Raw genomic sequence first — 20544 nt, forward strand, 5'->3', positions numbered from 1 at the left:
AAAAAAAAAAAAAAAAAAAAAAAAAAAAAAGAAAAGTTTATCTGGGAGCTCACAGTTTCAGAGGTCTCAGCCACTCCATTTCTCAGGGCCCCAGGTGGGGCAGAACATCATGGAGGAAGAGTGTGGTGAAGGGATGCAGCTCAGTGATGATCAGAAAGGAGAGAGGGAGATTCTACTTGCCTGATACAAAATATATACCCCACAGGCACACCCCCAGGGACCCACCTCCTCCAGCCACTCCCTACCCACCCTCCGTTCCCACTCAGTTAATCCCATCAGGGGATAATTCACTGATTGGGTTAAGGCTCTCATAACCCTATCATTTCTCCTATAAACCTTCTTGCATTGTCTCACACATGAGCTTTTGGGGGACACCTCACATCCACACCATACCAGTATGCAAGAAGCACTAACTCTTGGGCATCTTACAAACAAAACTATAGTGACACCTTGGGTAAGGCTGGAGCTGGCACTTGAACTAAAACTAAGAAAGGCAGCTCGTATTTCCTATTGGTGTTCTTTAGGCAAAGTATACCAAGTACCTAACAGTCCCTGGCAGAACCTTCCTGGACCAACCATCCATTACCCAAGGGTGAGCTTCACATTGTCTGCCCCACCGCCTCAGTGCTCAGAGCCTGTCACCTCCCTCTCTCATCTCTCAGAGCTGTCTTCTTGGGTTGTACAGAAAAAAAAAAAAAAATCAAGAATGTGAAGAACATTTCCACAATGCAATGTGTGATGTTCTTACTGTCAAAATTACAGGGGATCAATAAACTGGGGGGCCTCTCCTCTCTGGCCAGGTGAGGTCCTGACATTCTCATTTCTAGTCCTTACCTCTTCAAAGGAAAGAAAGAACTGCCTCCCACAGAAATCGCCTCCCACCTGAACGCCCCTCTCCCGGATCCCCACTGCTGCCAACAGCCTGCCCCTGAGGCCCATCCCTTGACATAGGGGAAGTATGTGCTTAGGTCACTGGATAAACTAGTCCATTCCAAATGAGCTCAAGCCTCATTTAGGATGCAGTCTGAGTGCTGTGTGTGTGGAGGCAGCATCACTCAGAGGGTACCCAGCTCTGCGCCTCCCAGACTGTCCTCGACATGGTCAGCCTCCTCCCTCCAGAGGCTCTTATTGGAGCGCTCCAGCCTTCCCACCTCGGGAATGAGAGGGGAGCCCACAGCACCACTCTGTGCTTCCGTCTCACACTCCCCACCTCCTCCACAGTCCAGGCTCCTCCAGGAGGGTTCTTAACCTGCGCCTTCCTGACCTCAACACACTTCCGAGGAGGGAAATCCAGGTCACTGTCCTACTTCACCCTGGAGCCACCGTCACCAAGATGGCTAGTGACCTTCTTATCTCTGAAAACCAGAAGGACTCCCAGAATTATCTTATTTCTTCTTGAAACAAACCTTGGTGTTGCTACCCTATCTCCTCCTTTCCATTCCTGGGGCTTTTCCTCCTCCTCTCTTCAGCCGTCGGCTCCTTCTGGGTTTTTCTTTTCTATTTCCCGGCATCCTGCACACACCACCACCCACCACCCACCCCCAAACTCCCTGGTATGGCTCCATTTGTGAAGCAGCAGCCCCAGTCTCTCCTCTGAGCTCCAGACGTCCACGTGCCAAGTCATACATCATCACAGGCATCCCAAACTCATCGTGTCCTAAACTGAACCCACCATTGTCCTCTTTGGATCTGCTCCTCCTTGTTTGCTGTAGTTGTGAATGGCACCACCAACCAATCAATCAAGCACAAGTCTCCCCACCCTTGCTGCCCTGCGTCTAGCCCTGGTCCAGTACCTGCTGCTGACCCTGGCACTGCGCAGACCCTCCTTAGCTGTGCACCCAGCGCGCAGAGCTGTGCCACCCTTCTCCATCCGCGCCCCTGCACGCACCGCCTCGTCGACCGCAGGCCCTTCTCCTCCGCCCGCTGGTCCTTCAAGACTCGGCTCAGGAGTCAGATCCTTCGGAAAGACTGTTCTGCTGCTACACAGGCTGGTCCGACACTCCTGCTGCGAGCTCAGACACTGTTCGTGGAAACCTTCACTGTAACACCCACTATACATGCCGGTCTATTTTCCATCTACCCAGCCAGACTGACAACTCCCGCAAAGCAGGACTGCGTCATTCATCCTTGGATGCGGGGTCTACCTGGTACGATTCCTGACACATCACAGACCTTGACTAATGCTTCTTGAATGTATGAACAAACAGACCGTTTCTGTGCTTCCTGCCGTCCAATGTCATCGTCCATCCCATTGTTCAGATGCGACCCCCGCCCAGCTCTCATGGCTCCCCCTCCACCCCACCCCACCCCACCCCCATGGACTATAGACAAGGAAACCCACCTTTCTGTTCTACCACTGTTCTACTCTGGGACACACGAAGGAAAGGGTAATTTAATCCATCCTTTAGTTGCCTCCAAGAACCTTCCCTAAGACTCTGCCCCAAGCCAACGTGCTGGCGAACCCTGCCCTGCGCAGATGCGCAGCAGCGTCTCACCACCGCGCTGTGCAAGGGAGTCGACCCTATGCTGTGCGGCTTCCTCCAGAGCATCCAGCGCTGTGGAAAGCACCCAGCACCCAGGGGCGAGGCCGAGATGAGCAGCCGGGCCCTGTGCACACCCCAGGCTGCTCCTGCTCTCTAGATAATAGGCGATTTTCTTTTTCTAGCTAGTTTTACCCATGTTTTCAAAATATTCTTTAATGAACATGTGTTTCTTTAAGAGAAAGGAAAAATAGTTTTTAAAAAAATGAAATGGTTCCCTCTTGGTTAAACTCCACAGATCTCTTAAGTCTTCAGAAATATATTCAATTTTTATTCATAACCCATTTTAAAATAATATTTTGTCAGTCTTACTGATTCTTACAGGAGATGGAACAAGATTTGCAGACTCACTAGGTCAGCAAAGTGGTATCTTGGGCTGCTCAGAAAATTCTTCCTTGGGAAACTAGATTAAAATGAACATAGTAAGAATTATTCCAATTTTAAACAAGTTTCTTAAGACAAAGTCAAAAAGCCAAGATTAAATTTAACTACTGGCCAATTAATGCAAAGATCACATATTCATTATTTTCATCTACAAAACATAGATAATGCCAAATTATTAATATTAAATGCAGTTCTCACCGGAGACAATGTAATTCCAGGATATGTTCCTCAAGTTGTAGCCTCATGCCCTGAGCTAGACCCTGCTGGACAGGACACTTCTCTGCTACTTAAATCCTGAAAACATCACGGACAGAACAGTCACCTCAGGAGGGAAGTTTCTGCACAAATACAAGCAGTAATCCAAAGAAATGAGCTTCAATCTGGAAGCTTCATTAGTCTTTTTCCACAGCAGTATCAGACACAAACAACTTGATCGAAACTTAAACATTTAACTGTGTTTTTCTAATTAGTGTAATTGGTTTCATAAACCAATATGAACAGAGACAATATTAAAAATCCAGGCTTAGAGACAAAGGGAAATAACCACAAGGGAGAGCTCTTCACGGGATTGTTTCAAGTGCAGTGCAATCGACACGATAGTGCTGCATCTTCACAGGAAAGAAATAAGACAGCTAGAAGCTTTTTTATCTTTTAATTTAGCAGGTATTTATTAAGCATTCACCATGACATGACACATACTGATCTAGGTTCTCAACCAAAGAAGCAATTCCACGCAGCAGGTCGCTTTGCTCAAATCACAAGATTGACAAGAGAAAGACGTGTCCACTCACTACTGCCGACCCCCGGCACCCCTTGCACTTGCTAAAGGTCTGCCCCTGACATCTGTGAAGGTGGATAATAGCTAAAGTTGTCTAAGGAAAATAGCTTCAAATAAAAGTGAATTAAGAAAAAAATATGTAAACCATACTACTTAAAGTACATAGAACAAAATTTAGACTACACATTTGGAAGAGTTGAGACAAATCCTACCTGAGAGAAACTTTGTTTGGCTGTTCATATTTACCATCCACACAGGCAAAAATCAAAAGGTGGCAACGTGACATCCATTACCATTTTTTCAACTGGCCCATAAAATCCAGCAGTGTAGGAGCCCCTGTGCCAAGAGCATCCCAGCCACCCAAAAGTTGGCTGATCCAAGGTGGTGAACTTGGAATTCTGCCCCTCACACAACATCACACATGCAGAACATCACACATGCACATAGCTGATTCAAGAACTAGGTCAGAAAATAGAAAAGGTGGTCCTGGAGCACCTTCTGCTGACAGAAGGTTGGGAAGAGCTCAAAAAGACATGCACAAAATTATGGTACTATGTCATAGGGACACAGGAGCCAACGGAAAGGAGTCCCAGGGGATGGCTGAAGCAACATCACTAGTTATCATGGTTTCTTACTCCAAGTACCAATTAAATATCCATGAGTCTACACTGACTGGTGAATTATTGAATAAACAGAAAAGAACAGACAAGTCTCCCCTGCGAACAAATGCCAAATAATGCACGCAGTTAATGTACCTTCAGAGAGGAAGCATAACTCCACTCCTGAAGTGTGACTTCTTTCCACAGATAGAGTACACAGGAAACCTGGCAGACACTCCCCAGCCATGGAGGATGGTCAGCGTCAACAAGGAGAAGTCATGCCGACAGTGTGTTACTCCATGAGAAAAACATCAAACAAATCTCAAAAAAGAGGCAGTCCACAAAACACCTGATCAGGGCTCCTTGAAACTTCCAAAATATCTTCCCAGACAAGGTAAGGCTGGCAAACTGTCACAGGGAAGAGTACCCTGAAGAGACAAGAGGACGAGATGTAACCAGCACCCTGGACGTGATGCTAGGACAGGAAAGGCCCAGCAGGCTGAAACTAACGGAGCCTGAATAAAGCGTGTCCTTCCATTGATGAAATGGACCCACAGTGGCTCATTCACTGCAACCGACCTGCCATTCCAGTGTAAGATTCCAATAATAGGTGAAACTAGGAAGGTACGTGGGACTACCTGCATGAGCTTCTCAATTTTGCAAATCTAAAGCCATTCTAAAAGAAAGTGTTTATTCAAACACCGATCGAGGAAGAGCCGAGCTGCTTCCAGCATATGATGGCTGCCAAGTTCTGTCACCAGCCCCATCGGCAGCACCATCACGGGCACCCACTGCTGCAGATTCCTCATGGCGGTTGGGCGAGGGCTCAGACCTGATGTGCTGGTGGTCGCTGCCTTGGCAACGTGGTGCTCTTCCCCTCCCGGGTGGGCTGTACTAACCCACTCCCATCAACAATTTGGCTGCAAAATCCTCAAAGGCACTTACATGGAAAGACGCTCAGGAACCAACTATTTTTAAGAACAAACTTTCCAATAACTGTGTGGAGCCACACTAAGGAACCACGTCCAGTGTTGTCTTACCTTCTGTTCAGGGTGTGGGACTGTTTGCTTTTTTGCTGCTGTGATTGGTCTCTAATATAATCAATCCAAAAAAAAGAAGAAGAGATATCCTCTGCTAGACAGTACAGGTCCCCACGCCACGCAGAACTCAGAATTATCATGACACTGCCATGAACTACATCAATTCTCAAATACATTTGTAGGGGCAGTATCAAAGGATTGTTTAAAAGGAACAAGTCTGTATCTTTTCCCAATGGAAATTGCTTATAACTTAGTTCAATTAACATCTAAAACTTCATGTGAATTCTTTCTCATTCAGAGAGGGAGTAGCTAGTAGCCCTACCTCTGAAATATGTTAAGTTCATATTTTAAAATCAACTTTACACAGGGAAGTCGCTGACTCAATTTTAAATAAATTTAATTATGCTTTATCTCTAGGAAACCATCTGGTAGTTTTCTAGGAAAATGAACCAACTAGTCATTTGTTTCTACTTGGCCAGAAATGCAACTTCTATATAAACCCACAGAATGAGTGCTTCCACACAGGGATGGAGAGAGCTTTAAAAAGCCAACTCTTAAAATAAAACCAGAAAACAGATTCACTATGAGTATTATTCTTAGCACCCTTCTTATAGTACAATTAACAAATGAAGATTTAAATATGTCATCACAAAAGACTTGCTGTGTCCAGGCCCAATTCTTTATGTGAGCTGTAAAGAATTTGAACATGAGACAGAAGGGAGAATGCTCGGCTAGAGACGGCTCACTTTAAGGCACAGTCTCAGCTGTGGAAGAAAGGTTTGATGAGGGGTTCCCAGGCAAGCTCAAAGGTGCCTTTAATGTTCAACCACCTATTTCCCTGGCCCTCTACTTGGTAGGCCCACTAGGTTTGTGAGCAGATATCTGAACAATACCCAAGTCCTCCTTCTGATACATTGATCCTGCTAGAGATAACTAGAATAAGGAGATTAAAGAAGGGAGGCCCATACCCTTATTTTTCCCCAGTTTTTCCTTGTACCCTAATTCTCAGCATTCCATGTCTACAAATCTGCAAAATCTGGCTGCTAAGTCCCAATCAGAGCAACACAAAATGAGGCTTGAACTCAAGATCGGGATGGCTACGCCACACCTGGACTCCACGCACACACAGCAGGTGCATTAAATACCTTAAATACTAACACAAGAAAGACACTTGAAGCCCAGTCCTTCACCTTCTATAATTAGCAGAGATTGTTGGACATTCATCAGGGCTAATGGGTTTCCAGCAAAGAATCATATTAAGGATGCCTTTCCATCTTCCTTAACCAATGGCCTTATCTCCTCTGTCTTCCAGGAAGAACTTTAATTTTTCAAATTGAAGAGGGAAGAAAAAAAAAAAAGCCCTCTTCAGCCTACTGTAGCCTATTCTTGATTTGCTTGCTTTACCTTTTTATAAACTTAGCTGATTCTGTTTCAACCCCCCTAAACCTTCAGATGATTTACTTTTTTTTTTTTTAAGTTGTAGATGACGCAATACCTTTATTTTTATGTGGTGGTGGGAATGGAACCCAGGGCTTCATGCATGCCAGGCAAGCACTCTACCACTGAGCCACAACCCCAGCCCCCAGATGATTTATTTTTTTCTGTCAAAGGCAGTACCTAACAGTCATTCTTCTAATTTTGAAATTTGTTCCAATAAATCTATTAAAGCCAATTTCTTCCACTGGAAAGTCACCCACTCCATTTAAAATAAATGCTACTCTTTCATTTTTCCTTAGTAACATGCCCCCTCCTTGATGTTTTTATATCTAACACTACTTGCTGGAGATAAAACCACATTGCCCATATGCCTTTCTCTCCTGTTTAGTTCATTCATAAGTTAATAACCAGAACTCCATTTGTCGTTATCTACCATTCTTGTGAGTCACAGCCTACTAGAATGTCTACGCTAAGCTTATTAAAACCCAGTTTTAAAATAGGTCTGCCTTTTCTTGACAGATTCTCAATATAGACTCCATACAGTCACCCTTTCCCAGAATTTCTCTTAAGACCATATCACCAAGGTGTCTGGTAGTGAAAACATAGACTTGCAGCTCTTGCCTCTGCTGCTTCCACCCTTGAAACACAACCCTGCAGACGCCATGACACAGGAATGACAGGTGCTCTGGCTCTGAGCTAACCCATGTCTACACGGCACCACTGAACCACCACCATTGACTCTCACAGTGGCCGCCCAAGCTTGGAAAGTAGAATTAACCCAAGGCTGAAAACAGGGAAATGACTTACTCAGGGCAGGAAGTCAAGTGAATGGAAATTGGAACATATTTCGCCATCTTTCCAATATACTGCCTTCTTCTTCTAGCAGAATGAGAATTCCAGCCAGTATCAGATGCAACATGCTCCCATTGCCATTCTGATATCTATGCCAGTTTTATATTATATTTATCTATATTAGGAGCTCTTTTAAGTATTCCTAATGGCTTGAGTTTATTCTCTAGGGAAGTGATGTGAGTTCCCTCTTCTCAAGAATGAATCCCATTTGACTCTGGTTTTATTCCCAGTTCCACTTTTATCTTTTCATTGTGCGGCCCTGAGATCTGTCTTCAAAACTCTACTATAAATACAACGTTACCTTTCTATTTCATACCTCACAAGATAAAGAAAAACAAAAAATTCAGTCACTTATCATTTCCTAGATTCTTAGTGCCTAAAGGCAATGATGAGCTGATCTCCAACCACATGTTGGAAAGAAAAAAAGAAATCTTTGTGAGAAAAACCAAACACTTCTTTGACTAACTGTACATTAAGATACAAAACAGGTTGCAGAGAGAATAATGGAATCACAATCTTTTCTGACTTTCAAAAAAAATTAATGAAATTTTCACAAATAAGGATTGTTTTGCATATGTCCTGAAGATCCTATCCATTTGTACTGAGAAAAAAACTCAGTGGGAAAAAAACTACGTGTCAGATAATACCTTAAAATAATTAATGTATTTTACCCAAATTGTTGAATAAACAATGAATAAGTAAGTCCCTAATCTCATCCCATGCTGACAGGTGTATGCGCATTTGTACAAAGGCAGGTTGCATAAATGTTTGTAAATTAGTAAAGAAATGTTATGACACAGCAGAGACTTTTTAATTTTGTGAAAGAGTTGCCTATTAAAGTAAACAAAACAAAACAGATTTTATTTTAAGGTTTCCACAAATCATCAGAAAAGATCCGTGAAGAATGAGGTGATTGTGCTGGGCATGATGGCACACACCTGTAATCCTAGTGGGAGGCTGAGGCAGGAGGATTTCAAGTTCAATCCAGTCTCAGTGACTTAGTGAGATCTGTCTCAGAAAAAATAAAGCAGGGAAGGGGCTTGCTGGGGATGTGGCTCAGTGATAAGTGCCCTGGGTTCAGTCCCTGGTACCAAAAATATTGTTACTCTGAAATACTTTGGCAATAACAAAAGCAAGTCACCTAATCTGTAAACAGGTCAAGAATTGGCTTTATAGCTTATGCATCCCTGAAAACTATGGAAAACCTTCCATGTAACTCTGCCCTCGGGATATCAACACTATGAACAAAGAAGAGACTGTATCTCTTTTGATAAGTGATGGTCACTATTCAGACTATGTCTTGGGTTCTGGTCCCAGCAAAAACTCCAGTGTGACCCTGGATGGGAGAACTTTCACCTCAACATCGTTACTTTTTAAATAGTTTTTCTATTTCTTTCATCCTTTGAGTCTATAAGAAAGAGCAGAAGACTTCTGGCCTGAATCTCCTAAGGAACTAGAATGTTCCTTGTCCACAACCCACAGGTAATTGGTTTTCCTGCACGGTAATGGCATCTATAGTAATTCAATTGCCTGATGAAGCCACCTTCTTCTGCCTTTGTGTTTTATGATAATATGTTATTATCTAATCATATCACATTAAAATATAATTATACAACAAAAGGGAAACAGCATTCTAGAAAGGAGATGCATAATGGTTCTTTCGAACATTAAACTAGAAAAGATGGAGATGATTCTGCAGCCAACTCTCAAAAGAAAAAAAAAATTAGGGTTTAAAAGAGTTGCATGCACCTGAAGTCATGTTTGCAGAGGGATCAAATGCTTGTAAATGGAATTGCTAGACACATCTATCACTAATGACGTCTTAACCTAATCCGTGATTAGAAACACCGAAGCTTGTGTTTCTGCTCTTCCCTATTACAAATTCAAGCCATAGCCAGCAAACAATGAACTTTAATCCTATCTCCTAAGGACTCCCACATCATTCTCAAACTCCTAAAAGCATAATGGAAATAACAAAGGCAAAGGTAATTTTCCGGGTCTGGCAGTGACTGTCTAGAGAGATTCTTCTAAAAAAACGTCAGTGGTGGGGTGGATACCAGAAAATAATCATGATGATGTGTTTTTAGCCACGGTAACACCAGGATCCCTCAAATTTTTCTTATATTTGCTTTGCCCTTGAGATTCCCATCTGACTCTAAAAACTATTTTAAATGCCTATTATTAACGTCTATTATCATACCTTATTCTACACCCAATTAAATTGCTGATTTATAGACAAGTATTACCGTCACATTCACAAGGCTGAATTTACTATCTATGAGGGTCTTTAGAAAAATCACTAAGACCACAAATCAAAGATACTACTGTGTATGGAGAGCTTAACAACTCGGCAGGGTTCTTAAGAGATTACAATCTCTGTTTCATCAATATTTCAGTTTACATTTTACCAATATTTCAGTTTATAATCTCCAAAAAAGGCACCACATCGATTTGCTGCCCTAAAATGGAGTAAGATAAATGCACATTCACTAGTTTTTAGCCCATTACATTCCAGAAGTCACTCTTATTCAGCAAAACTCCGAGAATTCAAGTTGAGACAGACTGGCCACTGCTCCTCTAGAAGATTCCAGGACAAACACCAGCTTGTGAGATTCCTAACCAGGTGGGCCCCAACCTTTGCATTCCGGGGCAGAGTGGCCTCCGACTTATGGTCATGGTCTCTCAACATCTCATGCCACTTCCACCTCCATGCCACACGCAGGGCCCTCCAGGAGGCTATGGGCACTCCAATATCCATTCCCCAACCCCTGCTGTGCACGAGCTATCCCTTGGCCACCCCTAGAATGGTGCACTTTGGAAGGGTCTGCCTTTAGGAGAAGAGCAGAGATCTGCACAGGTCCTGAAACCACCTCCAGACCACTCAGGTGGAAAACTACTTGGGACACGGTTTAGGGGGAGGGAGGGAGGGTGTGAACTCTAGATGGGCATATCTGTGCCCCACCCCAGGACCTCACCACATGAGGGGTGAAGCCAGAGGAAAGAGAGTGTGAGGCCTTCTAAACTTGGAGGCCCAGGATGGAGTCCCAGGACGGAGGCCCATATTGCCCAGGTCTACGGTAGTCTTGTTCCTGGTCATTAAAAATTTCAAAGAAGTCTTCAGAGGTCTTTGATGCTAAGAATATGGGTTCCAGACCACACAAGCCTCTGTGTTCTCTTTTTCTTCACAGAATAAAACCACATTAAAATGAATACCAGGTCAAAGAAAAACCAAGGGACAAAAGTGGAAGTGTGAGTGTTTTTGCCTAGGAGCTAAGGGCTGGCTCAGGCCATCTCCTGGTGGTTTCTTATTAAGGTCAGACCCACACTCTGTAGGCTTGCCCATCAGCAACCGGCAACGGAGTGTCAGAGCTCAGCATCCTGGGGCACTCTCTTAAGGCCTCTCTGAGCCCAAGTTTAGGGGTGCTAAAGGGGCCACGTGATTGTACAGCTCAAGCCCCCACATGGTTGCAAACACCACGGAGGAGCTGCCATAGAAAGGAAGGGAGGATACGACCCTGAGACCCTGACCCCGCTGACCTGAAGTGGATGGATAGCTGTCAGGGCCTCATTTGTTCCCACACCCCTTGGTAGTGCCCTCTCACACTGGCTCTGGGCCTCGCCACAGGATTTGCTCTGGACAGGGCAACAGAAGCAGAAATTCAAAAAGTTGTCACACATCTGAGGATTTGCCCTCTTGTTGCTCTTAAAACTCTGCTGACATCCCGTGAACACGTCTGGGCCAGCCTGTTGAAGGACGGGAGACCACAGGGGAATCACTGAGGTGCCACAGCCATCCATCAGCCACCGCCCCCCCCCCCCAGCAGCTCCCGTGTGAGTGAGTTCCAGCAGAATCAGCTGAGCCCTACTGAGCCCAGCCCAAACTGCTGATTCCACAGAACCCGAGCCAACTGCATGGTTGCTGTTCTAAGCCACTACATTTTGGGGTGATTTGCTGCAGAGCAAACAGCTCCAACAGATGGAAAACTGAAAGTCTGACAGGGAAGCTAGACTTACACGCAGTTAATGTGTGCAACTAGCATGAGGGTGATAATAACAGGAACTACCAAGAGAGGGTGATCAACCCTGCTAGTCGAGGATGGACCAGAGTGTCAGGGAAAATCAAAGAAGGGACGATGCAGTTTTTATTTGGGAGAAAACCACTCCGGGAAGAAATAGACAACCAACCTCTGCTGCTTCCATCTCGGCTACCCATCTCCAAAGGGAAGAGCAGAACCAATTCTGCACCTGCAGCCTGCTGTTCCCACTGGGAAACTATGGAATAGACATTCCTTCAACCAGAGCTTCCTTCCCAGAGCCCAAGAAGTTTCGTCAGCAGGGGAACCAGCCAAGACCTGAACATGCACCCAAGGTGCCCGGCTCCCTGTGATCCCCAGCAGTCAGGCTGAGGTCAGCCCAGTGACACCACAGTGCCGTGATGGGCACACAGAGCAGGGGGAAACCAGGGGAATCAAACTCATGTGGCAAGAGACCCAGAGCTCAGACTGGGGAGCACCTTTCACGGCTGCACACACACCCCCTAATTACTCATTTATCATCAGGTATACCCTGAAAAGTGGTCAACTTGTTTAATGTACATGTGCTTTTTTGGGGGGTGGGGGTGTATCTGGGATTGAACTCAGGAGAACTCGCCCCCTGAGCCACATCCTCAGCCTGTTTTGTATTTCATTTAGAGACAGGGTCTCACCGCATTGCTTAGTGCCTCACTTTTGCTGAGGTTGGCTTTAAACTTTCGATCCTCCTGCCTCAGCCTCCCGAGCTGTTGGTATTACAGGCATGTGCCACTGTGCTCAGCCACATGTGCTTAATTTTAAGGGGAAAAAGGGGAACCAAAGTACAATTTGTGGATTAAAAAAAAACAAACTGTGAATGAAAAAATGCCTTTAAACAGAAAATAGTTGTCCAACAGTAAGAATATTTACACATAGGGCACTGGAAATCCAACAAGGAATATGAAGGAATTACAAAAATGAGAGTATTTAATGAGATCAAAAAAAATTCTTATAAAATTAGATAAAAATTGCATATACAGGATGATCCCAATTATGTAAGAAAATACATTTATAGGAAAAAATGGAAATAGGTCTTAATGTCCACAGCATCCTTGGGCAACCTGATCAAAAGTGAATGCTTTCTTCCTGATGGATCTCCCTATTTTTCAACTTAAGATTTGATCATTTATTTAAAACAAAACAAAACAAAAAAAAACGATTGAATCAGACAAACCAAAATTAGGTGTTAGTCTATAAAACAAGGGGCCTGTACGTACTCCTTAACAATACCAATGTCGTGAGAGAAAACAAGAGGCTGGGGGATTGTTCCAGAGGGAAGGAGACTGCAGGCTATGACAGCTAAATGGAATGTGTTACCTTGAATTCCTCAGCCAAGGGAAACGGTCTCTGGAGAAGAGTACCGGGAAAATAGGCGCGTTTTGAACGTGCACCGTGTGCCTGCGTGGTCATGTAAGGCAAGGTCCTCGTTCTTAGGAAACACGCTGAAAGGTTCGGTGGCAAAGGGGTCGATATGGACCCCATTCTCACATGGTACCCCCATGTTTGCAGAGAAACTGGAGGAGAGGCAGACGACACAGGAGGCGACAAACACAGCCTCCCATCAACCATTTCTAGGCAGGTTTTGTTTTTTTTTTTTAAATGATATTCTTGCAACTCTTTTGTAAATTGGAAATTATTTCAAAATAAAGTCAAAATTAGTAATCCTAGGAGCTGGGGTTGTAGGTCAGTAGCAGAGCGCTTGCCTGGCACGTGTGAGGCACTGGGTTGGATTCTCAGCACCACATAAAAATAAGATTTAAGTATTGTGCCCGACTATAACTAAAAAATTATTTTTTGAAAAAAATCAGTAATCCTACACCTGGGAAAACTCCATTTTGAAAAGAAGAGTCTTCAGTGATTATTATAAATCAACTGTTTTTTAAAGGAAATTTAAAGATTTTGTTCTGAAAATGCTATGTGACATATTCATGCCAATTAGCAAAGGTCTCTTGAGGAAACGGAGGTTGGAAAGGGGCAAATCCCCTCCTGAACCCTGTTCTCTGGCTAAAAGAGGTCTTTCTTGGCCTGGGTTGCAATCTCCACCACTCAGCACCCAGTGGAGGCCAAAGGTGCTTGGCCGGGCCTCAAAGGCGGCTCAGCGTGTGGCATTTGCATCTCTATACTGGACGGAGGAGTCTGCCATTTCAGCAGAATCCCCGGATTAATATTCTACCCAGGACCTTCTTCCCGACTCTCCAGCACTCTGTTCCCAGCCCACCCCCACCCGTGGTGCCACCTGTGGCTCAGCCTGGCCCTCAGCCTCGGGTTTCTATTATCTCATCTGAAAATCTCCCAGTCCTTTAAATTTTCCCAAATCTAACTAACAGACACCCCCGGGGTTCTCTGCAGAGGTCTAAGAGGAAAAGATAAAACTGGACAGAAGAATTTTCCTATTAAATGGCATCATACACCATCCACTTCCTTAGAGTTCAAGTTATTGAAAGATGAGGCAATATCTTAAGTATATTCTACATTATACTTGTTGTATATTCAATATCGTGGCCACGTTAAGAACTGCAGCTATATCCTGAAGAGGCCACATGACTAAGGATTAATTCCATTTTAGCTAGGCGTGGCAGCACAGGCCTGTAATCCCAGGGACTCGGGAAGCTAAGGCAGGGGGTTTGAAAATTCAAGGCCAACCTCAGCAACTCTGAGGCCCTAAGCAACTCAGTGAAACTGTCTTGAAATAAAAAATTAAAAAGGACTAAGGTATAGATCAGTGGAAAAGCACCCCTGGGCTCAATTCCCAGTGAAAGAAAGAAAAAGAAGAAAGGAAGAATTCCATCTTATCTCTGAATGATTATTTGCAGTTGATTTGACATCTCAGTGGACTAAACAACTGTTTTATATGGAATCAATCATAAAGGTACGTAGACTAATTTAATGTGAACTTTATTGTTACACAATTAAGAAAAGCTATGGGATGATTCCACAACTGTCCTCACAAAAATAATTATTCCTATGCCCTTGAGGAAACACCAGTGAAATATATTTACTCACAACCAGAAGATATTTCAATAGATTATCAACACAATAATTGTTTTGGATGTTTCTCTGGTGGGCAAAACACAGGAGAAAGGTTTGGTGAGCATTTCTTTATAATACAAGTACTGTGTTTTCATTAGATTAAAAAAAAAAAAAAAAAACTTAATAAACCCTAGAGTCAACTCTAGTGGCACAGAAGTAGGTGTTGGTGTCTGATCTTGGTATTTCCAGACACTCACATTTTTCAGGAAGACATTGCCGGCTTTACAGCTGGCTCTGTGGCTCACTTTTTGGCTTAGTGATGCTCTTTCCTGGTAATAAACGCCCCTCTTCAGGACGCAGCCTTGGAAGGTCCACCTGGAGCTGTTTCCACTCCTTCCTACACACGCAACGCTGCTAATAAAGCCAGACGGCGACATCACTGATTATTTACAGGGCCAGTCTGAGGAGGAAGGGTCCCTCCTAGAGTCACAGCACCCCCACAGCAGGAGCACGGGCCCGCTGCCCACCGCCGGTCACTCTGGGATCATTAGGCAACCATCGTCACCCTGGTACGCAGCAGCTCCAGTGGGCCACAGGCAACAGGGACCTTATTTCTTAGGATACAACATGGAGCACGGAGCCTTTCAAAGCCTTTCCCCCTCTGATTTGCGATTCTTTTTCATAGGAAGTTTTATGGAAGTACAAGATGAGGGCTGGGGATGCAGCTCAGTGGGTAGAGTGCTTGCCGCACGTGCACAGGTCCTGGGTTCAACCCCCAGCAGCACCAAAAAAAAAAAAAAGTAGATGAACAAGCTCAATTTTAATAAATTTAATAAATTTGGGGTTTTTAAATTTTTTTTTTACTTTATTCTTATAGTTATATGACAGCAGAATGCAATTCAATTCATACTACACAAATAGAGCACAGTTTTTCATGTCTCTAATTGAACACAAAGTAGAGTCACACCATTCATGTTTTCATACATGTACTTAGGGTAATGATGTCCATCTCATTCCACTGTCTTTCCTACCCCCCCCGTCCCCCAATTCCCCTCCCTGCCCTTTGCCCTATCTAGGGTTCGCCTATTCCTCCCATGTTCCCCCACTCCATCCCCATTATGAACCAGCATCCTAGTATCAGAGAAGACTTTGGACATTTGGTTTGGGGGGATTGGCTTACTTCGCTTAGCATTATATGTGACTTGAAAAATTGTGCTCTATAATGTAACAAGAAATGAATTGCATTCTGCCATCATGTATAACATATTAGAATAAATAATTTTTTAAAAAGAATCCAGGGTTTTAGCATACTATAGGGACATAGACACCTCAATGTTTATAGCAGCACAATTCACAATAGCTGAATTGTGGATCCAACCTAGATACCCTTCAGTAGATGAATGGATAAAGAACATGTGGCATGTATACACAATGGAATATTACTCAGCAATTAAAGAATAAAATTATGGCATTTACAGGTAAATAGATGGAATTGGAGAATATAATGCTAAATAACGAATTTTGTTTATAGAGAAAAATAAACCATTGGCTCACGGACACATGGTTCCCATCATTACACGCATATTGTTAATTCCAACTTTCCTGAATCAAGGAAATTTTTAATCCTTAAAATGAGTTAAATAATACCTTGCTCTGATCACATGGGTCATTTCCTCAGCATAGTTCTGAACAGACTGCAGGAAACTCTTAGAGTTCTAAAAACTAGGGAAGAAATAAGATTCTGATGCGCACTCGGAGAATAGTTAAGTGCAGTCGGCAGAGTAGGTCCCAGGGGAGAGGAGAGGAGAGGCACCTTTAGGGAAGGCAGGCTGGGCGGCCCCCATTCAGACATGCAGCAAGTGGGTCAGATCTTCAACACCCAGCCGCAGAAGCTGGGACAGTCAACAGCCTGGGCACGTGTCTGTCCCACCACAGGCTTCTGGTCCTCACGGTGCATATTGCAGAAAGGAAAACTCGCCTCACTGAGCATGTGTGAGCCTGAGAGCCCACCTTCAAGCACCTGGTAAATCCATTATTTACTCAACTAACGTTGCTGATGCGCCGCTTGCTCTACTTAATGTTCCGCTGCGCCAAGAAATGATCTCAATTAAACGCACAGGCATAATCACCAGTGGGAGAAGTTTAATTTCAAAACAGCCAAGTTTTAAAGAGAAGACATATGGAATTCACAGAATTCACACTAAAAACACACAGCTACCTAAGTACTGCCGCGGGCGCACCTGACTGTAATCACTGATTACGAGATGCTACTCTGGAGGCTCAGATAATGTCAACAGGAAATCTACCTGAAAACCTACGTGGAGACCTACGTGGAATATGGAAGTCTCATTTCTGAATATTGTTTCCTTCACTATTTTTATTTTGCAGCCATTGCAGGGAGGACAGCAGGGCCAACCAGCCAGCCGGGCTTCTTCCAGCCTCTTGGTCTGCCCTCCTGCCCTCCTGCCCTCCTGCGGCTGAGGTTGGAGAGCTCAAGGCCTCATTTCCCAGCCCCCTGGTGAGCAGCTTTGCTGGTGCCACTGAGGGTTCACCCGCGCAGCCACTTCCCCAGAACTGGAGTTCAGAGCCACCAAGCAGCCACGGAGGGGCTGCTGACGCAGAGCCAGCAGGCGCCACAGCGCACCACAGCTCACACGGCCTCACCCCTCAGCCACAGCTCAGGCAGAATGTTCCAGAAGACAACAGCTGCTTCCAGACTCCTGGCCCTGGATCAGGGGCATGACTCTGAAGCGAGCACTAGATGCAGAGGTCCTTGTCCCCCAGAGCCCCAAGGTGACCAAAGCTCCTCTCCCTCTGGCAGTCAGCTCCACCGTGTGCTTGTGGGAGCCCTTTCTGGAGGCCCAGCCTAGAGCCTAACCCTCTGACCTTTCCAAACACTAGATTCATAAGCACCTAATCCCTTACGGTAAACTGTAGGTTTTATTGTTCTGTTTTCTTACATTGCTATAGCAATGTCCATTATCTGATAGAACATTCAGATAATTACTAGAAACATTCAATGACCTGAGCACTTCCGTGCTTTTAGACACTCCAAGTCATCTCGAGTGGCCTCGATTTTCTGCAGACGTCACTGACTAAAGTACATTATATAATTCTCAGTTCTTTTCCCTGAGCATTAACAGAAAGAACCATGGACTTCAAAAGCAGCACTCAACAGAGAAAGTCATTTTTTCACTCAAACTCATGATAACTGGGTATTTGAAAATGGCAGCAAAGGAAGAATCTTCTAACTACTTCCATCCAGCCTCTGCTTCCTGCAACAGGCAAAACACCACCTTCCCCACAGCAGTGTGCATTAGCGGGACGGCGCTGTGGCAGAACGACAGATGGCTCAAGGTAACAGGCAAGCCAAAAGTATGCTAGTTTTAAATTGGGAAGAGCAGGTTGAATCACGAGGATGTTCCCTAAAATTAACTGTGGTAACATAAATGTACTTCACTTCACAACTCTAGACACGCTGACAGAAGACAGGGGACTGTCAGAATTTTAGAAAATTTCTATAAAGGTTGGAATAATGAAGCAAATTCTCACAAGGACAGAGGATCTGATCACAAGGGTCATTTCCTCAGCATATTTCTGTTTTTTCATATATTTATGCTTTTTATGATAAAGATGGAAAAAGAAACTTGATCTCAAGAGTCTGAAATATGGAAGTAATGGATTCTCTTCAAGGTCCCATAGTACCCACGAAGCTCTGGGGAGCAACATGATGCTCTGCCCCCTGGAGTACAGGAGTACCTTCTCAGAAATGTAAAAACATGTAGAACACACAGAACAGTCTGGTTCAGACCCACACAGAACCGCAGGGGTCAGACTACAGCGTTCTCTTCCCTCGGTCACTCAGCACTGCCTGCTCTCCAGGTCATGGGGACAGAGGAGCTCAGCAGACGGTCCTACCACAAACACACGTGGTGCTGGAGGAAGTCTGCTCACATATGAATAAATTCCCAAAGTCCAAGACATAAAAGGTCAATTTCCCAACAGATTTGAGTTTTCCCTCAACTTCCAAAAGAAATGAATTTTAAATTGATATTTCTCGGTTATACTATTTGTGTGCAGCACTTTATTAATGACTCAAATAGAAATAGAACAGAATAGGAAACAAGGCTCCCGCCCCTAAGGAGCTGCGATTTGAAAGGAGAAATGAGGGCTGGGCTTGTGGCTCAGGGATGGAGCACCCGCCTTGCATGTGTAAGCCACTGGGTTCCATCCTCAGCACCGTGTAAAAATAAATAAGTAAGGGTATTGTGTCCATTTACAACTAAAAAATTTAAAAATTAAGTAAAAGGAGAAAAGACCTCACGCCCCTTTATTTTAAATGTATATCAAAGAGACTTTCATTATGGCTTTTGCAAACTTAGCAATTTTCATTTGGGGAAGTTGTTGGACATTTCATCTTTACTCCCCACTCCTTCATTCTTCTGAATAATCCAGTGTCATACCTTTAAATGAAAAAAATTCACTTTATTTCCAAATTCACTCAGAACCATGTTCGTCAACCCAAGACTAAGCAGGATGTATCACCATGACTGTCCTCAGAGTCTCTGTGCTAGGTGCTAAGGAAACTGCAGGAGGGTCACACCATGGAGCCTGGCAATGCTCACCCTGCAGGCACCCCACCCCCCTGCAGCCTGCTCACACACGTGTCCTGCCCGAAACTTAACCAGGAGTCCAGCCTTGCAGATGCGAAGGTGGCGATTCACTCCCTGTGAATCTGAATTCTTCAGTGTAGTGGCTAAAGGTCAAGGAGCTGGGTCCATCAAGACATGGCGGGCGGTGGGGGGGGGGGGACAGTGGGACAGGCAATGCAGAAAACCAAAGGCAGAGGCCTTCTCTGCTCCCCTGCTGGTGAGAAGCCCTGTGCTCCCGTGTTACCTGGCATGTCAGGCCTCAGGCTACACAGCTCTGTGCTCCACTCGGGCACGTGATCAACTCCTGAGTACCTCACCTAGCTCCTCTGACGGCTATTGGCTTCTAGCACCATCCTTTAACTGTCTTCCTGTAATTGGCACCTCTCCAGCTGAAGGAAATGGAAGGAGGTGGAAGCACCCCTCAAGGTGGCCCAATCTCCCCTCTTGGCTCTAGGTTCAGCAGAACAGATTTGTCAAGGAGAAAAGACTAAAAGAATAGAATCCTCACTTTGGGCGAGTTCGGTTTGTAAACATGCAGACCGACAAAACAGCTAGACGAGAGGTTCCTTAGAACTCCTTGCTTCAAAATTGTCTTTGCTTTATTAAGTGTTCCACTTAGAAATGTGTGTGACAGACAAAAAGTCCTCAGGTTTAAAACATTCCTTAACATGCCAAAAAGTAATCACGTGTGAGGTTTCAAGAATGTACAAATAAAAGCTCATCTAAGTTATGGAAGAGTAGAGTGACCACAATTACAGTTATTCTCATGTATCCCATGGTCCAGGCCTTATCCTAAGGTAAAGCAAAGTTCTATGATTTAGGTAACATTACAATGTACTATAATGCTCCTTTGCATCATGAAACTGTTAGTGGGGAAAAATGTGGGTTCACATATTTTTTTAAAATCTTAGTTTATGTAACCATAAAATAAAAAACAAGTATTTATACCTATTCAAATCCTCAATATGCCAATTAGATGTATATTTCTGTAATTTAGCTAATAACCTGGAACAATATTAACTTTCTAAATGAAATCCTTGAAAAGGTAAGAAATGCTTCAAATGGCAAAAATATTTCAAAATAAAGCTTAGGAAGTTCTAGATTTAGAAGTACCACTATAAAACAATCTTTCATCCAAAACCACTATATGTTAGTGATAACTATGATGCAAAAGAAAGTTTTTTTCTTTTCCAGATTATAGTCAGTAAATGTTATTTGACCT

General features: G+C 44.1%; 1 protein-coding gene across 1 annotated transcript in view; it reads right to left on the reverse strand.

Annotated features, from left to right (window-relative positions):
- The window catches only part of Dnm3 (dynamin 3), a 431287-nt gene that overhangs the window by 381379 nt on the left and 29364 nt on the right, over nt 1-20544 (reverse strand). Inside the window, exons 2-3 of the mRNA XM_048810033.1 lie at nt 16682-16691; nt 11945-11956 (exon numbers count right to left, since the gene is read on the reverse strand). Coding sequence (XP_048665990.1) covers nt 11945-11956; nt 16682-16691 — 22 coding nt within the window. The remainder of the gene's footprint in view (nt 1-11944; nt 11957-16681; nt 16692-20544) is intronic.

Source organism: Marmota marmota, unplaced genomic scaffold, assembly GCF_001458135.2.
Source record: "Marmota marmota marmota unplaced genomic scaffold, marMar, whole genome shotgun sequence".
In the NCBI taxonomy this organism is placed as follows: Eukaryota; Metazoa; Chordata; class Mammalia; order Rodentia; family Sciuridae; genus Marmota; species Marmota marmota.